This window comes from Manacus vitellinus, unplaced genomic scaffold (genome assembly GCF_001715985.3).
Source record: "Manacus vitellinus isolate BGI_N305 unplaced genomic scaffold, ASM171598v3 scaffold_17_pilon, whole genome shotgun sequence".
NCBI lineage: Eukaryota > Metazoa > Chordata > Aves > Passeriformes > Pipridae > Manacus > Manacus vitellinus.
Genome location: NW_021939256.1, coordinates 4,389,757 through 4,409,511, shown reverse-complemented (window position 1 = coordinate 4,409,511; position 19,755 = coordinate 4,389,757). Strand labels below are relative to the sequence as shown.

At 43.9% G+C, this 19,755-nt stretch overlaps 2 protein-coding genes across 6 annotated transcripts in view; one reads left to right on the top strand and one right to left on the bottom strand.

Moving 5' to 3' along the window:
• The window catches only part of ANKS6 (ankyrin repeat and sterile alpha motif domain containing 6), a 37,812-nt gene extending 32,235 nt beyond the window's left edge, over positions 1-5,577 (bottom strand). For 4 of the 5 annotated variants that reach the window (XR_001920326.2, XR_001920327.1, XM_018070080.1 and 1 more), the window contains exons 1-2: positions 5,202-5,293; positions 1,635-2,134 (exon numbers count right to left, since the gene is read on the bottom strand). Coding sequence is in view for 3 of the 5 variants with exons in the window: in XM_018070080.1 (XP_017925569.1) it covers positions 1,635-2,134; positions 5,202-5,242 (541 nt within the window). In the remaining 2 variants the exon portion in view is untranslated. Of the gene's footprint in view, positions 1-1,634; positions 2,135-5,201; positions 5,294-5,542 lie in introns of those variants that run through there. The other variant, XM_025894880.1, reaches the window with a different exon arrangement.
• Positions 5,578-6,272: 695 nt separating this feature from the next.
• The window catches only part of GALNT12 (polypeptide N-acetylgalactosaminyltransferase 12), a 57,559-nt gene continuing 44,076 nt past the window's right edge, over positions 6,273-19,755 (top strand). The window contains exon 1 of the mRNA XM_029958896.1: positions 6,273-6,322. Coding sequence (XP_029814756.1) covers positions 6,273-6,322 — 50 coding nt within the window. The remainder of the gene's footprint in view (positions 6,323-19,755) is intronic.

The window sequence follows — 19,755 nt, the reverse complement described above, 5'->3', positions numbered from 1 at the left end:
AGAAGGTTTTTCAAGATTCATCAACCCAACTCTGTCTGCACATACATCCTGTACATCCATGTGTATATTCACATATATTCATTTCTATTCCTCAAGGGACTGGTCATGAGCAAACATCTACAGTCAACCAGTTCTGCCTGGCAGTGTGGCTGTATGAAAGCCTTAGAGCTCCAGCTTAACTCAGGAGTCAACACCTGACTAACACCTTCCCTGAAGCAGAAACAAATGTCTGATTTTTGTCCTTACTTCTTCAAATACACAGGAAGCTTGACCTGCAGGAATGGCACCAAATGTAAATAAAAATTAACAGTTCTGGGGATTGTGGACGTGTCTACGTGGCAGTGCAATATAGACACAAATAGGTAAGATTTAAGTAAGCCTATTTAGGTATCACAGGTGGCATAGAGTTTAACGTGGACTATCCTACCCTGCAGAGTTTCTGCCACCATGGCTGGATGGGTGGTGGCATCTACAAAAGGATCTTTCTAGAGCTAGACACATCCTTAGATTTTATAGCAAGCACTCCAAAGCTGGAAAATCCAAATATAGCTCTTGCAAATCCTCTTGCTGAGCACCTCTCAGCACTGGTCTGCATCACAAAGCATAAATATCTTGAAAAGTGTCTCGAAAACAGCCACATACAGAATAAGGTCTCAGTCTCTGAAATGACTTATTGACGTTCAAATGTCCTACACAATGTTCAAATTAAACAGATTAATTAAGTATTCCCCACTCCTCCAAGGATCAGAGAAGCAGGGGACATGCCAACCTGCTATTCATCCACATTAATACTCAGTTTTCTTAGAATACACAGTCCACTTTCAAAGGACTTGGAGTAGGTTTCATATTCAGAGTGGTAGAAGAAAACATTAAGTTAACCTCATCTGGTTTTCTGTGTGTCACAGGCCTTGTATGCAACACCCAATGAAGACAACCCAAGAACAAGTTTTAGAGAGGCATTTAACCTTGATTGCAACTGTTAGAGATTGCACACCTCTATTAAGTCACTTCAGCTCAAAGCTTCACCATAGTATATTATTTCCTGTTTAAATTCCTCTAACTTTAAACTCACAGTTTTTTAATTTCGCAACCACATAAAAAGGTCCTCCACTATTTGACCTTCTGTCTTTAACACAGACACTTTATTAACTTCACTTCTTAGTCACTTCATCATGAAACTAGACAGACTGAACTCTTCAGTCTTTCCTGACAAGTACGTTTGCTAGATTCTCTATTTTTAGGTTTTCATTGAGTCTGCAACATCGTTTCTTTGATATCCTATTCTGGTTTTTATGCCACTTCTTCATGTCATTTCAAATAGGCCTTTATAATTTTCCTCCTAAATGAGCACCTGGATCATGTGCTTTAAAAGTAAAAAGTATGTTTCATATAATTCTTATGTTTCACATGATTCTTATTGCAAGACAGTAATCTCACCCTGCTAATGTGGAAAAAAATCTGTTGATGTTGGGCGCTCGTACCTCACCTGAAGTAGGTGTACCTACTCCGATATAGTCAAAATAGTCTAGTTACAAACTATAAAGAACATCATGCACATACACAATGAGACTTTCCATTTCTAAATACACAATCAAAACTGCAAGAAAGTGAAACAAAAAAATAACACTCCATACCTGCCTGAGGTCTGATCGTTGTGAGAGATTCCAAGTAGTCCTTCATGTCTTTGTGTTTGAAGCCAACAGAGATTTCAAAAGGTGTTTTATGTAGTACATTCAGGTGATCAGGATTGGCACCTTTCTCCATGAGCTGCTGTGCCAAGCTCACCTTTCCACTAACAGCTGCCAGCATTAAAGGACTCCAGCCCATCGTCTTCACAGTGTAATTACAATCAGCTCCCCAGTCTAGTAACAGATGCACCACTGCCTCATGTCCATGCTGAGCAGCTGCCATTAATGGAGTGATATCGGGAAGGTCGTCTCTGCTGCTGTTAAGTACATTTGTGCCAAAATGGTCGTAATTGTCTACAAAAGCTCCAGATTCCAGCAACAACTTCACCATGCTGACGTGGCCACCTCTGGAGGCCATTGTGAGGACACTGGCTCCTAACTTATTCTGTGCATTGAGATCAGCACCATTTTCCAGCAAGATGTGGGCCACACTTAGATGTCCAAACCTTGAGAGAAAGAGAAAGGGAGGAGAATTAACACCTTGGATGGCCAAAACCAACATACTCTGAACTCAGAAAACTCTGTCATCGAATTGGTCTGTTGACTAATACACTATGAAGGATCATACACACAACACTGAACATGACAGTGATCACCTCATTGGAGGAGAGCAATTGTCAGCTGAGGACTGTAAACTAAACCATTCCACATATACCAGTGACCACGCCCATAAAGCAGACCCTTATTTAAGAGGATGGTCTGGTTAAAGCAGCAACCTGCCAGCCTCATTTTCAGCTGCATGGTACCAACTCATAACTAACATGAACCAGAAGGTCACTCTCATTTTATTTCTAGGGCTGTATCACATTCAAGAATCAAAGCCAATTTGTTTCCAGAGATCTTAATTAAGTATCCTCATTACTACTGAACTAGTAGAGTAAAAACTGCAAAGAGTCAGTGCAAAATAAAAAAAAGAAAAATGGCCATTTTATGAACTGGATAGCTAGTCTTTTATATTTGCATTATCCCCTGTTTTCCAGTTGTGAACCATCAATTAACACCCACAATGAAAGAAGACACGAATGTGCCTGTTAAGCTCAGATGAACAGCCAGTGGCCACAGCTGTTGTAGAGTAACCTCAACTTTACTCAACACCAAGGGGATCAGAGAGAGAAATGGCTCTATTAGAAGAGTGGGACAACTGTCTGTGTGAATGGCCTTCCCTACAACAATCAATGGAAAATATTCTGCTTCTAAGTCAACCAGACCAGCATGGGGGAAGTGTTTATACAGTTCAGCCCAACACAGAGCACCAAAACTGAGCAACCAACAAAACGAATTTTGAAGAGAGTAAGGCACTTGAGCTGGGCTTGGCTTCCAGTTACATATTCCTCCCTGGTAATTGGGGATACCTAGTGTGTGAGTTGACACAGACAGGCAGCTATAACCACCACAAATTTGCAGCTAAAATGAAAAAGGTAAATTAATTTCTGTTAAATTGTGAACCAGGGGATCCACAAAGCAACACACAGGCAGAGGTAAGCAATCAGAGACACATGCATCATCATCAGTCCGTGCTAGAGGATCACTGGCCTGCTGTTCACACAGGCTTATCAAGAGTTAGTCCCAGCTGGAAGGTCTCTTGGGAGATTTACAATCTTGCTGGACAGTCTTCTGATTTTTAACCCATTCCTCCCAACACCCAGCATTGTGATGGTGAGCCTACAGGGACTGGTAATGGCTGTGTGCTGTTTGTCTTCTGGTTTGACTGTCTATTGTGCAATTGCTATGTCAGGCTTGTGCTACAGTTTCAGGAGACTGCTGTATCACTGGGCTAAATCAAAACCCTATGTAACATCCAGTATGTTCCAATAAAGAAAGCTGGAATGAAATCATTAAACCCTCCTTGTGTAGAATATCTACAAGAACTTGGTCAGAGTACTGAACTCAGACACCACTTTTATCAGTAACCAAGCTTTGATACGACTTGATTATCAGAGGCTCTGGTAGTTTGTCAGTAAGCAAAAGACAATCGTGCAAGCCATACACCCAACCAGCTAGGTAACCATGAGGAAAAGGAAAACCTTTACTGTTCCTCAGCTGAGGAACCCCACATTTTAATAAACATAATACTTTGACAAGATGTGCGCCTTGTGCTCTTGTTGCAGACATTATGCATAACTGTATGTTTGTGCAGTGCTTGTAACACAATCCAACTTCAACACTAAAAGCAGTCTTTGTACACTGCAGCAGAGTAAATGTTAGTTGAGGAATTCCTGAATAATGCTACTAACCACTAAAAGCAAACGTGAGACCAAATGTCCTTAGTTTCCTTTCAGAAAGTACACAGTTGCAGGAGGAAGCCTCCAGGGCCTGCATAGTCACAAGGTCTATCCTGGTAGTCTTCACTGCATCACCTCAGCAGAGCCTGCAACCCCTGTACACATGATTAATTTTATGCACATATGCTATCTCCTGGGCAATTTCAATAGGACTAACGACAGCCAGAAAATTAAACACTACATAGTCTCAAACTTACCTTGGTATAAACACTATGTTTCCTTTTTGGTTATCCAAAAAGAAAAAAGAAACATGCTCTTCTACTTTATGCTTTCTGCACAGGTTTCAATAATACATACAATACTTTTCAAGTGTCAGCAAGTAACTTCTTGAAATCAGTGAGAGGGCTATAGTGATTTGACTTTATTGTTATTACAGAATGAGCGTATGGTTTTCATTAAGGGGAAAAAATCTAAGACTGTTTCTGCAACTATTTTTCCTTTTTTTTTAACCTTCATAAAATAACAAAATTGTTGAACCTTGTCTTCCTTGTTCTTGCTGGGGAACCAGCTGTGTGACTCATTCTTTGGGAACTTTCTATGGCCGTTAATTGAAAAGAGAAATGTTGACTTTGAAACAGATTCTTTTCTTTCAAGTATTCAAACGCTATGAAACTGAAAAAAAAAAAATACCAAAACACAAAAAAACATTTCTCCTCTCAATTAAGCATTCAGTCATCGTAGCAAAGCACTGCCCTCCAACCCCGCAAAACATGCCTGTGAGCCCAAAGCATACTTGTACGTGTAAAGATAAGCACCAATACCAGCATGAGCAACTCGAGGACCTCCCATAGTCTAGCAGTGGGTTACAGAAAGTACAGCATCACCCATGCAGAAAACAACACAGTTTTGTTATTAAAAACTCTCAGCAATGATTTTCCATATCCTCCAGCGAGCCATTTAGGAACACATGGGAAAGCCAAGGGAAATTAATTGTGTCTGTTTGCTTCAGTATGTTTTATGTCAGACGTGACTTTTCAACAAGTAGGTAAGACACATACATACCCCCCCCAAAAAAAAAATAAAAATTAAGTAACGGTACGTGTGTATCCTATTGTCACAGAAGGAAAGAGGGGAGCAGTGTTTTCACGTTCGGGTTACCTTTGACTGCAATTCTGCGCTGGCTTTATTCAAGAAATAGCGTTCACTGCTTCGATCACCACAAAAGATAAAAACCTAATGCCCCAGACCAACACCTACCCAAATCTACACCAGACAACCCCTCCTCACCCACCCCCAGGGACGGGAACAGGTGACGGCTCGCTCCCCCGACATAACGCCGGGATACCCCGGCCACGACCGACCGCAGCCTCCAACATGGCGCCCGCCCGCTCTCCCACACGCCTGACCCGCCTGGAGCTCCCCAGCGCTCCCGGGCGCCCTCCCCTGGCCCGGGGACCGGGATTAGAAGGGCAGGGGAGTCGAGCGCCCGCGGCAGCCCTGGGGCGGAGAAGGGAGGGAGGGCCGCCGGGCTGGGCCTTCCCGCCCCGGCGGCTGCCCCGAGACTAGGCCGGCTGCCCCGCGGCGAGCGGGATAAGCGGCCGACAGCGCTTCGTCCCGCTCCCCCCTCCGTACCTGGCCGCTTGCATGAGGGGGCTCATCCCGTAGTGGCTGCTATGTTACCAGAGGCCCTTGCGCAGCCAGGCACCGCCACTAGCTGCTCAGTGGCCCGCCCGCGCCGGCGAACTGCAGCCCCGTGTTCCCGGCTCGTTCCGTTGCAGGTCCAGGGTCACGGCAGGGCTCGGCGGGCGCCGCTTCTCCGCGGGGCTCCGCCGCGCTGCTCCTCGGGGCCGCAGGAGGAGGAGTTCCGCCAGGTCGGCGATGCCGCCGCCGCCGGCGCGGCAGCCCCAAGAGGCGGGGCGTGTCGCAGGTCGCCCTGCTCGCAGGCGCGGAGGAAGCTGGACGCTGGGGGGCACGCGCTTCTCCCCATGGGCGCGCCGCCGGCTCGCGCAATCAGCCGCCCGCCCGCCTTCCCCGCAGCGGATCGCGGCGCCGGGAAGCACGGGGAGGAGGGGACTCCGCGGCGGAGGAAGGCGGCACAAGGCGTTCCGCTGCGCCGCGCGCTTCGCAAGGGCGGAAGGCGGGCGCCGCGCTGTGCGCCGCCTTCCGCGGAGCGGGCGAGGGGGCTTCCCTACCTGGCCGGGGCCTCGGTGTCTCCCCTGCCCAGCCGGCAGTGCCGCCCCGCCTCGCCCAGCCAGCGCCGGGGTCCCCACGGCTCCTGGCCCAGGGGGATTCTGTCATCTGGGCTGCAGACGTTTTCCACGCCGTGACTGACTCACACAAATAAGTGTATCCGCCCGGGGTCATGGCAGCAAGCCTTCGAACTACGGAGCTTATTCGCTCTCGCCTGACACAGTAATCCCTTTTCTTTGCTTCACAACGTGACTTCTACAGCTTGGCACGGTCCCTCTATCAGCCCCACTCTGCTTATGTGATACTTCAGCCTTTACTTGGACCTTCTTACTTTGTCCTTCCTTTAGCTCCAAACCAGTTTCTCCCTTCACTAACAGGATCCAAAGATGAGTCTTCCCTAAAGAACCCCCATACTTTTCCCACCGCCTGACAGCACTGGCTAGTCTTTCAGTTCAAAGACTTTGAGCATAAAATTTGGATTTTTCAGGTACCTCTCTTTAGCTTCAGCCTCCCAGGTAACGTGAAATTTTTTCCAGGTTATTCTGGTTTACAAAATCTAAAGCGAGGGGAAAAATAAAGCAAACTCTTGAATTTAGTCAGTGAAGAATATTATGTTGTGTACCTGCAAGTTCAGGCACGTAATCTTCTATGAAAATCAGTTACTTCAATGGCAGAACAGGGCACTTATTACAGTGGTGGAGAGTTTGGGGATGAGAGGACTAGGAAAGCTTATAGGGAGTGTAGTAAAACCACCAAATGCCATTAAAATGAAGCAATCCCCTGGTTTTAGGCAGTGGCATCCTTATCTTCCAAGTTACACAGCTTTTTGACTTGGAGCCACTTGTGAATCCAGATTGCCAGACCATCATGGCAAAGGGCCAAACAAGTTACACTTGGAGAAAGTCTACAGCAGTCCTAGCTGTGGTTATGGCCACTTTTCCTCTGGGAAAGTACCATTCACAGCAAAGAAAAATTGCTTATTTATCGTTACAGAAATAATAGAACAAATTCCTAGCGAGGGCACATATTCAGTGATGCTTCCTTCATTATAGATGTGCTAACTCATAGAATATTTAAATATGTAACATATATACTTAGGTTAAATAATTTCCTTAACCATGAAGAAGCTTACATTGGCCATCTTCAGAGGGAAAATGCATGGCTAGGTAGACTTTTGATCCAGCCAGTACAGCCATTCTTAAATTACCATTTAAGCTTGCCATTATCAATAAAGGTGGATGGTGCAATTTACTCTGTTTAATATTTCAGGGCTTGGAAGAAGGGAATGACAAGAGTAATTAATGTAACACATTATTCATGATTGAAGAAAACTGGGTCATACTTACCATGTCAAAGTGCATGCTCAGATATAGTCGAATTAGTGACACAATCACTCCAGTTTTTCTTTGAGATAAGCTAATGTACATAGTGATTGTACAAATTTATGTTATGTAGCTGATGATTACGATATCAATTTCTACTAATGGTTTGAAACTCCAGACGAAGATATCATTAATGTAATTAGGAACCTAACAGCAAAGATAAAACTCTTATTTTAATAAACTTATAAGTAATCAATAGGAGATCTTTGTTGGGGGTTACAAAATGAGAGAAGAAATTATTTGTGATGAATTTTGCTGCTGTTATCTGATGGTCATTACTATCTTCAGTTGGCATCCTAGGCATTTATACTAGTATGATCAGTCAGTGATTTCTGTCACTGAATGAGAATCAGGGCAAGGAAAAAATAATCAGATTTCTTCTGAAATTAATGAAGTGCTATAGAATATTCTCATGGATGATGCAGTACCAAGTTCTCTGGAAAATACAGTATTTGATTTCTTCACCAATGAAAGAACAAGCTAAGCCTTTCAAACTGTTCATTAGGGTAAGATGATGGAGAAAGTTTAGGTTGGAAGATCACAGAATCATAGAATATGCAGAGTTGGAAGGGACCCACAAGGATCATTGAGTCCAACTCCTAGGCCAGTACAGGACCATCCCCAAGAGCCTGAGAGTATTGTCCAAATACTTCTTGAACTGTGTCAGGCTTGGTGCTATGACTACTTCCCTGGGGAGTTTGTTCCAGTGCCCAACCACCCTCTGGGTGAAGAACCTTTTTCTAATATCCAAGTCACCTCCCCTGACTCAACTTCAGGCCATTCCCTCTTGTCCCATCACTGGTCACCACAGAGAACAGATCAGTGCCTGCCCCTCCTCTTCCCCTCACCAGGAAGTTGTAGACAGCAATGAGGTCTCCCCTCAGTCTCCTCTTTTCCAGGCTGAACAGACCAAATGACCTCAGCCACTCCTCATATGGCTTACCCTCAAGGCCCTTCACCATCTTCGTTGCCCTCCTTCGTATTTTCTCTAAGAACTCAATATTGTTTTTATATTGCGGTGGTCAAAACTGCACACAATATTCAAGGTAAGGCCACACCAGTGCAGAGTTTACAGTACAATACAGATAATGCAGATAATACAGGACAAAACAAAGCCAAGATTCTCAAGTGCAGATTGTGTGTTGGTTGTTCAGAAGATTCATCCAAACTGCATCTTGTTTGTCCAGTCAGTGAAATTCCTTCCAGACAAGAAATTCCTTCACATCAATTCTGTGCTAATCTGTATAGGTCAATGTTGGATTGCTCTGAGGTAAAAATAATTTAAAATGACAGAAGAAACCCTAATGAAGAAATTACTTTAGAAAAAAGGAGATGAGAAAAGTGCAAGGAACAGGACAAGCCTGCCAAAAAGTGCCGAACAGATAAAGCAAGAACAAAAATGTGAGCTCAACATTTGTGAAACTTTTCTAACATAAGTCTCCACTGCTAATGATATCATCTTGAGCACAATCATGTGGCACATGCAGGACGGCCAGGGGATCAGACCCAGCCAGCGTGGATTTAAGGGCAGATTCTGCCTGATCATGATCTCCTTCTGTGACCAGGTGACCTGTCTGGTGGATGAGGCTGTCGATGTAGTCTATCTAGACTTCAGCAAAGCCTTTGACACCATCTCCCATAGCATACTCCTGGAAAAGCTGGCAACCCACAGCTTGGACAGGGGCACTCTCTGCTGGGTTAAGAACTGGCTGGTGGCTGGGCCTAGAGAGTGATGGTGAACAGTGCTGCATCCAGTTGGCGACCAGTCACTAGTGGTGTCCTCCAGGGATCAGTGTTGGGCCCAGTCCTGTTTAATATCTTTATTGATGATCTGGATGAGGGGATCGAGTCTACATTAGCAAATTTGCAGTGACACCAAGTTGGAGGGAAGTGTCGGTTTGCTGGAAGGCAGGAGGGCTCTGCAGAGGGATGTGGACAGGCTGGATAGATGGGCCAAATCCAACAGGATGAGGTTCAACAAGGCCAACTGCTGGGTCCTACACTTTGCCCACAACAATCCTATGGAGCACTACAGGCTGGGGACAGAGTGGCTGGACAACAGCCAGTCAGAAAGAGACCTGGGGGTTCTGGTTGACAGTCTGCTGAACATGAGGCAGCAGTGTGCCCAGGTGGCCAAGAAGGCCAATGGCATCCTGGCCTATCAGCAACAGGACCAGGGAAGTGATTCTTCAGTACTCAGCTCTGGTAAGGCCGCACCTCGAGTGCTGTGTCCAGTTCTGGGCCCGTCAGTTTAGGAAGGATGTTGAGGTACTGGAGCGTGTTCAAAGAAGGGCAACAAGACTGGTGAAGGGTCTGGAGCACAAGCCCTATGAGGAGCAGCTGAGGGAGCTGGGGTTGTTTAGTCTGGAGAAGAGAAGCCTCGGGGGAGGCCTTATCACTCTACAACTACCTGAAAGGAGGTTGTAGCCAGGTGAGAGTCTCTTCTCTCAGGAAACTAGCAATAGGACAAGAGGACACAGCCTTAAGCTGCACCAGGGGAGGTTTAGGTTAGTCTTTAGGAAGAAGTTCTTCACAGAAAGAGTGATCAGACATTGGAATGCGCTGCCCAGGGAGGTGGTGGAGTCACTGTCCCTGGAGGAGTTTAAGAAAATGATGGACGTGACACTTAGTGCCATGGTCTAGTTGACATGGTCATGTTTGGTCATAGGTTGTACTCAATGATCTCTAAGGTCTTTCCCAACCTAATTGATTCTGTGAGTCTGTGAAAACACCAGCAGGAAGATGTAAGCTTTATGGATGCTACTCATCAAACAAAGTTACATAAAGGAGATAAACTTAGAGCCATTCTTCTGCAAGACATAGAACTCACCATTTGCAAAACAAAGACTAGGAAACCATTAGGGCACGTAACACACGGGTGGAACTAGTAAAGTGAGTATAATATGGCAAAAAGCAGGGATGTAGAGCTACAAATTGGCCAGGTAACATGACAAAAAATTCTATTGCCCTTGTGGTAATAATAGGTTGTAATACATATGGACATATACCTTAATACATGAGCAAATTTCTACAGGATCACATAATATGGAAGATTGTAAAGTTACCATCATAATCAAAAGCATCAAACAGAAATGTAAAAATGCAAGTAGTCAAGCAATCTGTTTCTGAAGAAATCCATAAAACTAGAGGCAGCTGACTCACTCATACTCTGCATTATGAAAGTCTGCGGATGATGGCATCTCAAATCCCCAAATACGATGGCCTTTTTTCATGGCAATTCAAGGAGTAAAAGGCTTGTTTTCTACTGTAAAACCTTACTGATGTGAATCACAAGGAAGACATACTTCTAAGAAAAAGAAAACTGAAATTTTTAGCATTTGTTTTGTGTGATGACACTTATCTCTGCCTTAATGAAAAGGCAGACATATATTAGAAATACCATCATAGAAAAGCAAGTACTTGCCCAGTATCACTGGACTCATATATGTTAGCTTTGGTCCTTTTAGGCATAGAAACAGAAATAACCTTGAAAAAATTACTAAAAAACACATGGTAGTAAGTGGCTACAGTGTAGGATGACAAAGATGAATTTCATGACATGATATCTGTTTGACTTCTTGGTCAGAATTTTAATGGTGTATATAGCAGTTTCCACTTCGTCTATTATAACCAGCTGCTATAACTTTATGAGGAATTTACTTCATTTATGTGTTTCAGAATATGCCATAATTTTGACCAAACTTTCAAAAATTATTTGCAATTCAGTATTTTAATTCACTGTGTCTGCACAAGTATGTATGAAAACTCAGTCAGGTTTCCAATATAACAGACCTTCAGTAACATGTAATGTCATGCCATATTCCATGCACAGAACTACTGTTCCAGTTGTTTCTGAAAGCTAAGCTTCTGGCCCTGGCTTCCTTTCAGTACAATATCTTTTCCACTACCTGGACTTCATGCTGGCTATTTAGTTAAAGAGAACATTTATATACCAACAATACACACCTACAGCAAACAAATATACTGATTGAAGCCTTTGACATATTGTTTCTTCTTTTAAGGTATCCTGACTTGTATGTGACCTTTTGAGCAAGGTATTTTTTGTGTGTGTATGTGTATGTCTGTGTAGACATACATATGCATATACATGTACTACAGAGATCTGCAAGCTGGTACAGGTGAGGTCTTGCCCAAGTAATCCACTGAATGCCACCTGTTTTTATTGGCGTGTCAGTAGGAGAATTGCACATCATTCATCAGTCTGACAGAAGATCCCTGAAATAGCTGACAGTTTCTATCTCACACATCAAGTCTGTGGTTTTAATCTGTTTTATTTTTAGGCCTCTGTACCCACTTGTTCTTCCTCTCATCTAAATTCCCAATGCTCTCTGCCTCCGCACTATGCACCCAGCTTCACTCTTGACCCAAAGCCTACCCTGTAAAGCTGAAGCACTGAGGACCTCAACACCCACCCTTTGGTGCAGACCTGGAGCTGGGGAAGTGGGGTCCAGCCCATTTCATGTTTTGCTTGTGCTACACAGATGTCTCAAATAGAGAGACTTTCAACACAAACACTCTAATAAAAAAATCCCTTGGCACTGGTAGGACAGTGGGCTGAATAATAATATTTAAAAAATACTTGTGCTGACAAAGGAGAGAAAGAGCACCAAGGTGGGAGTTTGGGGGACTGTTTCTATGGAGATGGAGGGCAGTGCTATTTTATGCACAATTAAAGCGATGATGAACAATGATCCATAGATTCAAAGCTCTCTCCATGGGTATGTTTTATAACTTGGCTGACTCTTCTTTGCCTTAAACAAATTTCTTATCTATCTGCAATATATTTGTACATCATGTTCCTATCATGTTCCTCTGATAATTTTTCTTTTTTTTTAGAATACATAATTGTTGGCTTTTTCTAAAATGAGGATCATTATTCTGAAATATGTTATTTGATAATTTCTTTTTACCCTTAAAGTATGAATTTAGGAAGCTGTTGGGACTTAATAAAAGTGCAGTCCTTAGTAGCTGACACTTCTTCCCACCCCATTTCCACTTTAGAATTTTGCTTTGTTTTGACAAAGCAAAAATACAGATCTAAAAAAAAATCCCAAAACATTGGATGAAGTAAATTTTAAAGCTTTTGCAAAATTTAATAGCTCTATTTTTTCTGTGTATATCATTGCTACAAAATAACTTTTAATAATTATACACATGTAAAATAGTTCATCTTAACTTACTGCTTTAAGTGTTCCTTGTATGTAGACCATCTCCCTCAATCCCTAAGTATTTTAGGTGACTTAATTACTGGCTGCAATTCAAATAGATATTTCAGAAAGCAAGATACATCCTTAATTTGAGCTATTACATTCACTATAATGTAAATTCTTATGGACAACTACATATTGTTGTGCTTAATTTTCTTCTCTTAGTGCTTTTTGAAAGTTTTGGTTAATATCTTGATTGTTTTGGGGGTAAAAAAATAAAAATTCACTTTTTAAAAATAAACTTTTAAAATATATTAATTATTTCACTGTTCTGTTTTGATTTAGACAATGGAGAGCACAATGGATCTTTCTAGATAAGTAATTATGGCTTTTATATGACTTGTTTGGTTACTCTACTTATCTCTGACTAAAACTTCTGAAGCAACTGAAATTATGGCTCGCTAAACACTAATATTAAAAAAAAAATCAGAACAAATTGTTTTAACTTCCATTGTTATTAAACCTAAAAGAAACAATAGAATGGCTTAAAAGGAACTTTTCCATGAAAATTTTGCTACAAGCTTTATGGATTGCAGTAAACTCATTTGCCTTAATTGTAGATTTTTTTTTTCTCCTGGGGCTTATTTTTATATTGTTAAGTATTTCAGCTCAGAAATTTCTGTTTTCTCAACACAATTAAACCCCACAAACTTTTGAAAAGGTTTAAGAAAATGTGTCTTTACTTTCATATTCTTTACATCTTGTCCAAACTTATTTGTGAATGTAACTGATTGATTCTTAATGACTTTTGCATTAACATCGTTATTGTACTTTGCCGTGAATTTCCTTGAGTGTTTGTTTGGATATTGCTGTGGTTTCACTCGTCTAGCTTCCCCTGGGGCTGGAAATGGTTAATCCCAAATAAGTTTCCGATGCAGGGCCAATGGAGAGCTGCGGTTCGCCCCTGTGAAATTAGCATATTACAACAGACCAGAAGAGAACTTGTTGGCAGAGAGAATTGGAGCCATGAGGTAGCTGAGGGGAATCCCGAGTTTGGGGTGCCCCTGGGCACCCCGTGGTCCTGGCACTATGGCCAGGGCTGTGGCAGTTACTCGCCGTTTCCCCTGTGAGCGGGGGAGTCGGCAGTGGCGATCCTGAAGCAGAGCAGAAAGAATTTCAGGCAGAGGAGAAACTTCAAGCGGTCTCACTGCTACCTCCCCCACAATGGCGGGGGGAGGGAGCGACTCCAGTTGAGACTGAAGCAGAAGAAAGACGGGCCGAGGGCTCAGAGGTGCCCTTCGTGGGGTTTGGATGAGGGCAGCCAAAAACCGAAGGACAAAGAATGCGGGGGATGCCCCCCTTGCCACGTGGAAGTCAAGCTGATGCTGCAGCTGGGATAGAGAGAAGCCAAACCAAGCAGGCTTGGTAAGGGTAAGGACTGGGTAAGGACTTTAATGAAAGATATTTGGGGTATAAGACCAAGCAAAAACCCAGAAAACCCTGCAACCTGGGGAGAAGAGTGGACCTGAAGTGGAGAAGTCCCTGAATCTTACTCCCTGGGAGGAACCTTCATGAAGCAGGGGGAAAGGACTCAAAAGCTGACTCCCTGTAGCTCGTGATGCAGACCTGGTGAAGCAAGTGTTCCCTTGCAGTCCAGGAGGAGACCTCAGCAGAGGCTGAGCAGCTGGTGGGGGTGTAGAAGACCCCTTGCCCCGTGCCTCAATGAGAGAGAGACTTTAGCTATCGTCCTGAAGGTTCTTCTTCTGGATTGAAGTGGGAGGGCCCCAGGGGTGGTAGAAATTGTCTTAATACTGTGTATTTATTTGCTTTTTAGTTTCTATAGTTTTTATTCTGTTAGTAATAAATTTTGATATAATTCCCCCATGCTAAGTTGTGCCTGTCTGAAACCTTCTCTCTCACCTTGAAACAAATTGCGAGGAGTTTGGAAACTGGATTTTTGGGAGCTTTCAAACCATGACAGACATCATCCATGGGGAACTACCATTTACTAGCATTACTTTTAATCCTCACTGCAATAATGATCATAGAAAGCTTTCCCAGCTGTTTTGCTGTAAAGGCATGATTACTACCGAGAGCCACCTCCCTTACTTTACCTCCAGCTGCAACCTTTCTTGCATTTATGGAAGCAAGGTGATGCTCTCCTACCTTTTCTTCAAGCCCTTTCTTCCTTTTTAAAATCTGACTGAGACGTAGCTATGGAGGTTATCTTCTTCAACAGTCTTGTCTGATCTTACCATATCTGCCACCAGTGGCAGCATGCCTCCTGCAGTCCTGCCACATTCTGTTCTCCGATTCCCATTTTTTTATCTCAGAACTTGTATTAGTCATGTGACTTTATTTTTGTATTTCTTTCATAGTGCTCTATTACTTAGAATACTTAAATACTGATTCTTCTAATACTTAATAAACCCTGCAGTGGAACTCTCTGGGTTTTTTTTTCTTACTCCTCCTAATTAAAACTCTGTCTTCCATTTTGTTCTTTACATCTTCCAAATCTCCCCAACAATTTCTTTTGGGAGTCCAGGAGGATCTCTTCTCCTTTGATTCATTCCAGGAATGGTCTTCCTTTATTCAGGAACGATGGTGAGCAAGGAGACAACACAATCACTGGGCATGGAATTAGTGACTCTTCAGCACCCAAGGCCTACTAGACACAGCTTCCTTTATAGGTAATGCAGATTCTCAAGTCCAACATATTGGGATTTAGTAGCTGTCTACAATGCATATTTCACTACTTCACTACTATTAGGTTTAAGTTATGCCAGCTGGTATTTATGCTTTGAAACTAGATTTTTTGCCTACATAATTGTCTGTGATGGATAGCCGTATAACTGAATAAGAAATAATCAGTTTATATCTATGCACACATACAGATACACAAAACATCTGCAAATCTGCCTAAAGTACTTGATTTATACTAGTTTACGAGTGTCAGGATGAGTCATTCTTATTCCACACCCATCTGTCCAGAGCAAGGCCTCCACAGTAGTTGACAGCCTCGGTGTTTGTTGCTGCATACAATATTTTATTATCATGTAAAATCAGAAAGAGCTCATAGCTGCATGCTCTGACCTTGTCTGGTAGTGACAAGGTCTTTTCCCTTCCTCAGTGTCAGACATATTTCATGCACTCCTCATCAATACTGGTGAGCGCCGCCCAGTGCCATGTACCGGGCTGAAGTCCCTCCTGGGATTGACCAGACTCCTCTGCTGGGTTAATCTTGACAGGCCTCCAACAGCAGAGAGTACAGCAGTGAACAATCTCTTTGCAAAATGCGTGGAGCAGATGACACCTCAAGACCAGTTCCAGCTCCCTACTGAATGTGAGAGAGAAAATTTATCCAGTTATGTCACATTTCCAGAACATGCCGAACCTGGGCAGTAGCTGCAGGTGAGCCAAAAACAAATAGACAAACAAACCGACCAACCGTTCTGGCCCCCGTACACATCCAAGGCTGGGGTGCCTTCCAAGGCCCCAGCCTGGCTGGGACCCCCATTACTCTAAAGGAACCCCACTATTCACCCTGACCATATCCTTCCTCCACTGTGTTACCATGTATCTTCAGTTCGCGATGTCCTCCATACCCGTGTGATGCCCAGTGCAGAATGCCAAACAGACCATCGGCTTGTGCACTGTAAACTCGACTTCAATCTCACATTCAAACCTAAAAGGGGCAGTATCCCAAGGAGAAGACTCCAAGTTAACAATCTCCAATCAGCCACAGTAAGAGACAGATTCCAGACTAATCTTCAAACTAGGCTCAAAAACCATTCCACAGATTCTGCAGATTCCTCCTCTGAATCAATTTGGCACCATATTAAAAACAGCATCCTGCAATCCTCCGAAGAATCCTTAGGGTTCTCCCTCAAGAAGAACAAGGACTGGTTTGATGAAAACAATCAAGAAATCCAAGACTTGTTGAGGAACAAGAGAACCGCCCACCAAGCACACCTTGCACTGCCATCCTGTCACGCAAGAAAAGCAGCCTTTCCTCTTGCATGCAGCAAGCTCCAACAGAAACTCCGTGACATCCAGAACAAGTGGTGGATCGATCTAGCTATAAAAACTCAACTATGCGCAGATACAGGTAATCGCAGAGGATTCTATGAGGCCCTGAAAACAGCATACAGGCCTACATACCAGGTACAAAGCCCTCTACTCAGCGCAGATGGTCAAACACTTCTGACAGATAAAACCTCCATTCTGAATCGATGGTCTGAACACTTTCAGACTCTCTTCAGTACTAGCCATGTAGTTCAAGACTCAGCAATTCAGTCCATCACACAACAACCGGTAAAGTATGAATTCAATACTGCCCCCACTTTAGGGGAAACCCTTGAGGTCATACAGCAGGTGAAAATCGGCAAGGCAGCTGGGGTTGATGGAATTCCACCTGAAGTCTGGAAACATGGGGGCCTTGCACTTCATACCAAATTTCACGAGTTTGTGGTGTGCTGTTGGGAACTCGGCGAACTACCATCAGACCTTTGTGATGCAGTCATCATCACTTTGTATAAGAAGAAAGGAGTTAAATCAGATTGCTCAAATTACTGTGGTATTACTTTGCTCTCCATTGCTGGCAAAATCCTGGCAAGAATACTCTTGAACAGACTAATACCCACTATAGCAGAAGAAATTCTACCTGAAAGCCAATGTGGTTTCAGAGCCAACAGGAGTACCACAGACATGGTATTTGTTCTCAGACAACTGCAAGAGAAGTGTAGGGAACAGAACAAAGGTCTTTATGTAACCTTTGTTGACCTCACCAAGGCTTTCGATACTGTGAGCAGAAATGGTCTGTGGCAGATTTTGGAACGTTTAGGTTGTCCCCCCAAATTCCTTAAAATGATCATCTCACTCCACGAGGATCAGCACGGCCAAGTCAGATATGGTAACACACTTTCTGAGCCCTTTCTAATAAAGAATGGTGTGAAACAAGGCTGCGTTCTCGCTCCTACCCTATTCACAGTCTTCTTTAGCATGATGCTCCAAAGGGCCATGGCAGACCTTGATGTTCAGGATGGTATCTACATTCGATATCGTACTGATGGAAGCCTTTTCAACCTAAGGCAACTGAAGGCCCACACCAAGACCTTAAACCATCTTGTCCGGGAGCTGCTTTATGCTGATGACGCCGCCCTTGTTGCCCACACAGAAACAGCCCTGCAGCGTTTAACATCCTGCTTTGCAGAGACTGCTGAGCTCTTTGGGCTGGAAGTCAGCTTAAAGAAGACAGAAGTTCTCTATCAACCTGCACCTCAGGAAGTCCCCCATCATCCCCACATCACCATTGGCCAATCAGAGCTCAGATCAGTCCAGCAGTTTAATTACCAAGGTAGCCTCATCTCCTCAGATGGTAAGATTGACGGGGAGATAGACAACAGGTTAGCAAAGGCATATAGTGCTTTTGGAAAGCTTTATAAAAGAGTTTGGCGAAATAAACACCTGAAGAAAAGTACAAAGATCAGTGTTTACAGAACCATAGTGCTGTCTACTCTCCTATACGGATCTGAATCATGGGTCATCTACCGCCACCACCTGTGTCTCCTAGAACACTTCCATCAACACTGCCTCCGTACAATCCTAAACATCCACTGGTCAGATTATGTGACCAATACATCTGTTCTTGAACAAGCAGCAGTCACTGAGGCCATATTACTGAGAACAGGGAAGGGCACGTCTCAAGGATGAAGGACCACTGCCTCCCTAAGATCCTGCTTTATGGTGAACTTGCCACCGGCTGCCGCATGAGAGGAGCCCCAAAGAAAAGATACAAAGACTCCCTGAAACAACATCTCAGCCTTGGCCATATTGATCAACATAACTGGTCTACTCTGGCCTCCAATGAGGAGGCCTGGAGACACACCATCTATAACGCTGCTGATGCTTTTGACAAAGCACACAGGATCACCCTTGAGGAGAAAAAACAACGCAGAAAGAATCGTGCCTTGCAGAATATACCATCTAAGGAGTCTTTCTGCTGTGCCTTTTGCAACCGGACATGCCTGTCTCGTATTAGCCTTTTTAGCCACCAACGTGCTTGCAACAAATGTGGGTAAAGCCCTTCCCAAATCTTCGTTTGCGAAGCCCAGCCATGATGATGATGATGATGATGTTACATTTATAATAAGGTATTTCAAATGCAAAATGGGGAATTTTCATGTAATCTCATGGCCTCCAGATCACAAGTTTAAACAGGTGGGGCTGTATCCTATTGGGGGCTGAAGTAAAAAAAGCCATACAAATATGTTGTTGAGTATGAATTATATATGAAGATATTGACTAATGACTGTTGCTTTTTTGCCCCATAATTCTGTCAAGCCATGGATTGGACTGCCCATTATCTGGATAATAAATTTGGGATTTTTGTTTGTCTTCTGGATTTCTCTCAATGAGGCCACTTTGGTTGACTTCATTTTTCAACCAAGACCATTCCTTTTTCAACAAAAGAGCTTGTCATTAATGCCTGTGGCTTCTTGGTCCATGTTTTGCTCTACTCCTAAAGGACATGCTATTCTAGAGGCAGAAGAATGGTTGAAGCCTGGTTTCCTATCGATTTGTTTCCTTCAGCCCCAAAGCTCTTCGTAGTCCCTTGCTGTTCTCCTGCAGCCCTGGCTATTTCTGTCAGGACAGAGCAATCCTTAGGGCTGTCACTTCCAATGCCAAAGCAGCTTGCCCCAGCAGCTCTATGCTAGCCGAATTTTCCCTTGTTGGTGTACCCCTGAGTATCTGCCATGCAGCTACCAGTGTTTATGAAGGTCCCTATAACTTCAAGGTGACCAGATCACCTTTTTTTTGAAGGGTGACAGGAAGTGTGTGAACGGAATATGCCTTCCTCCCTCCTCCCCACATCCCAGCTGTACACGAACCAGCAGAACTGGGATGCCTCCCTGCCCTGGCCTGCGTTAGGACCATTTCTAGTTCCATAGGTTGGATCCCCAGGGTAAGCCCGGACCGGGCTGGAGCCGTGCGCCTTCCCTGGGGTGCTGGAACCCTCGGTGGCCGAGCAGCCTTCCGACCACGAGGAAACCGAGAGGCATCGCTCCTAGTAAGATGGCTGAGTGGCGGGAGGGGCGCAGCGCCC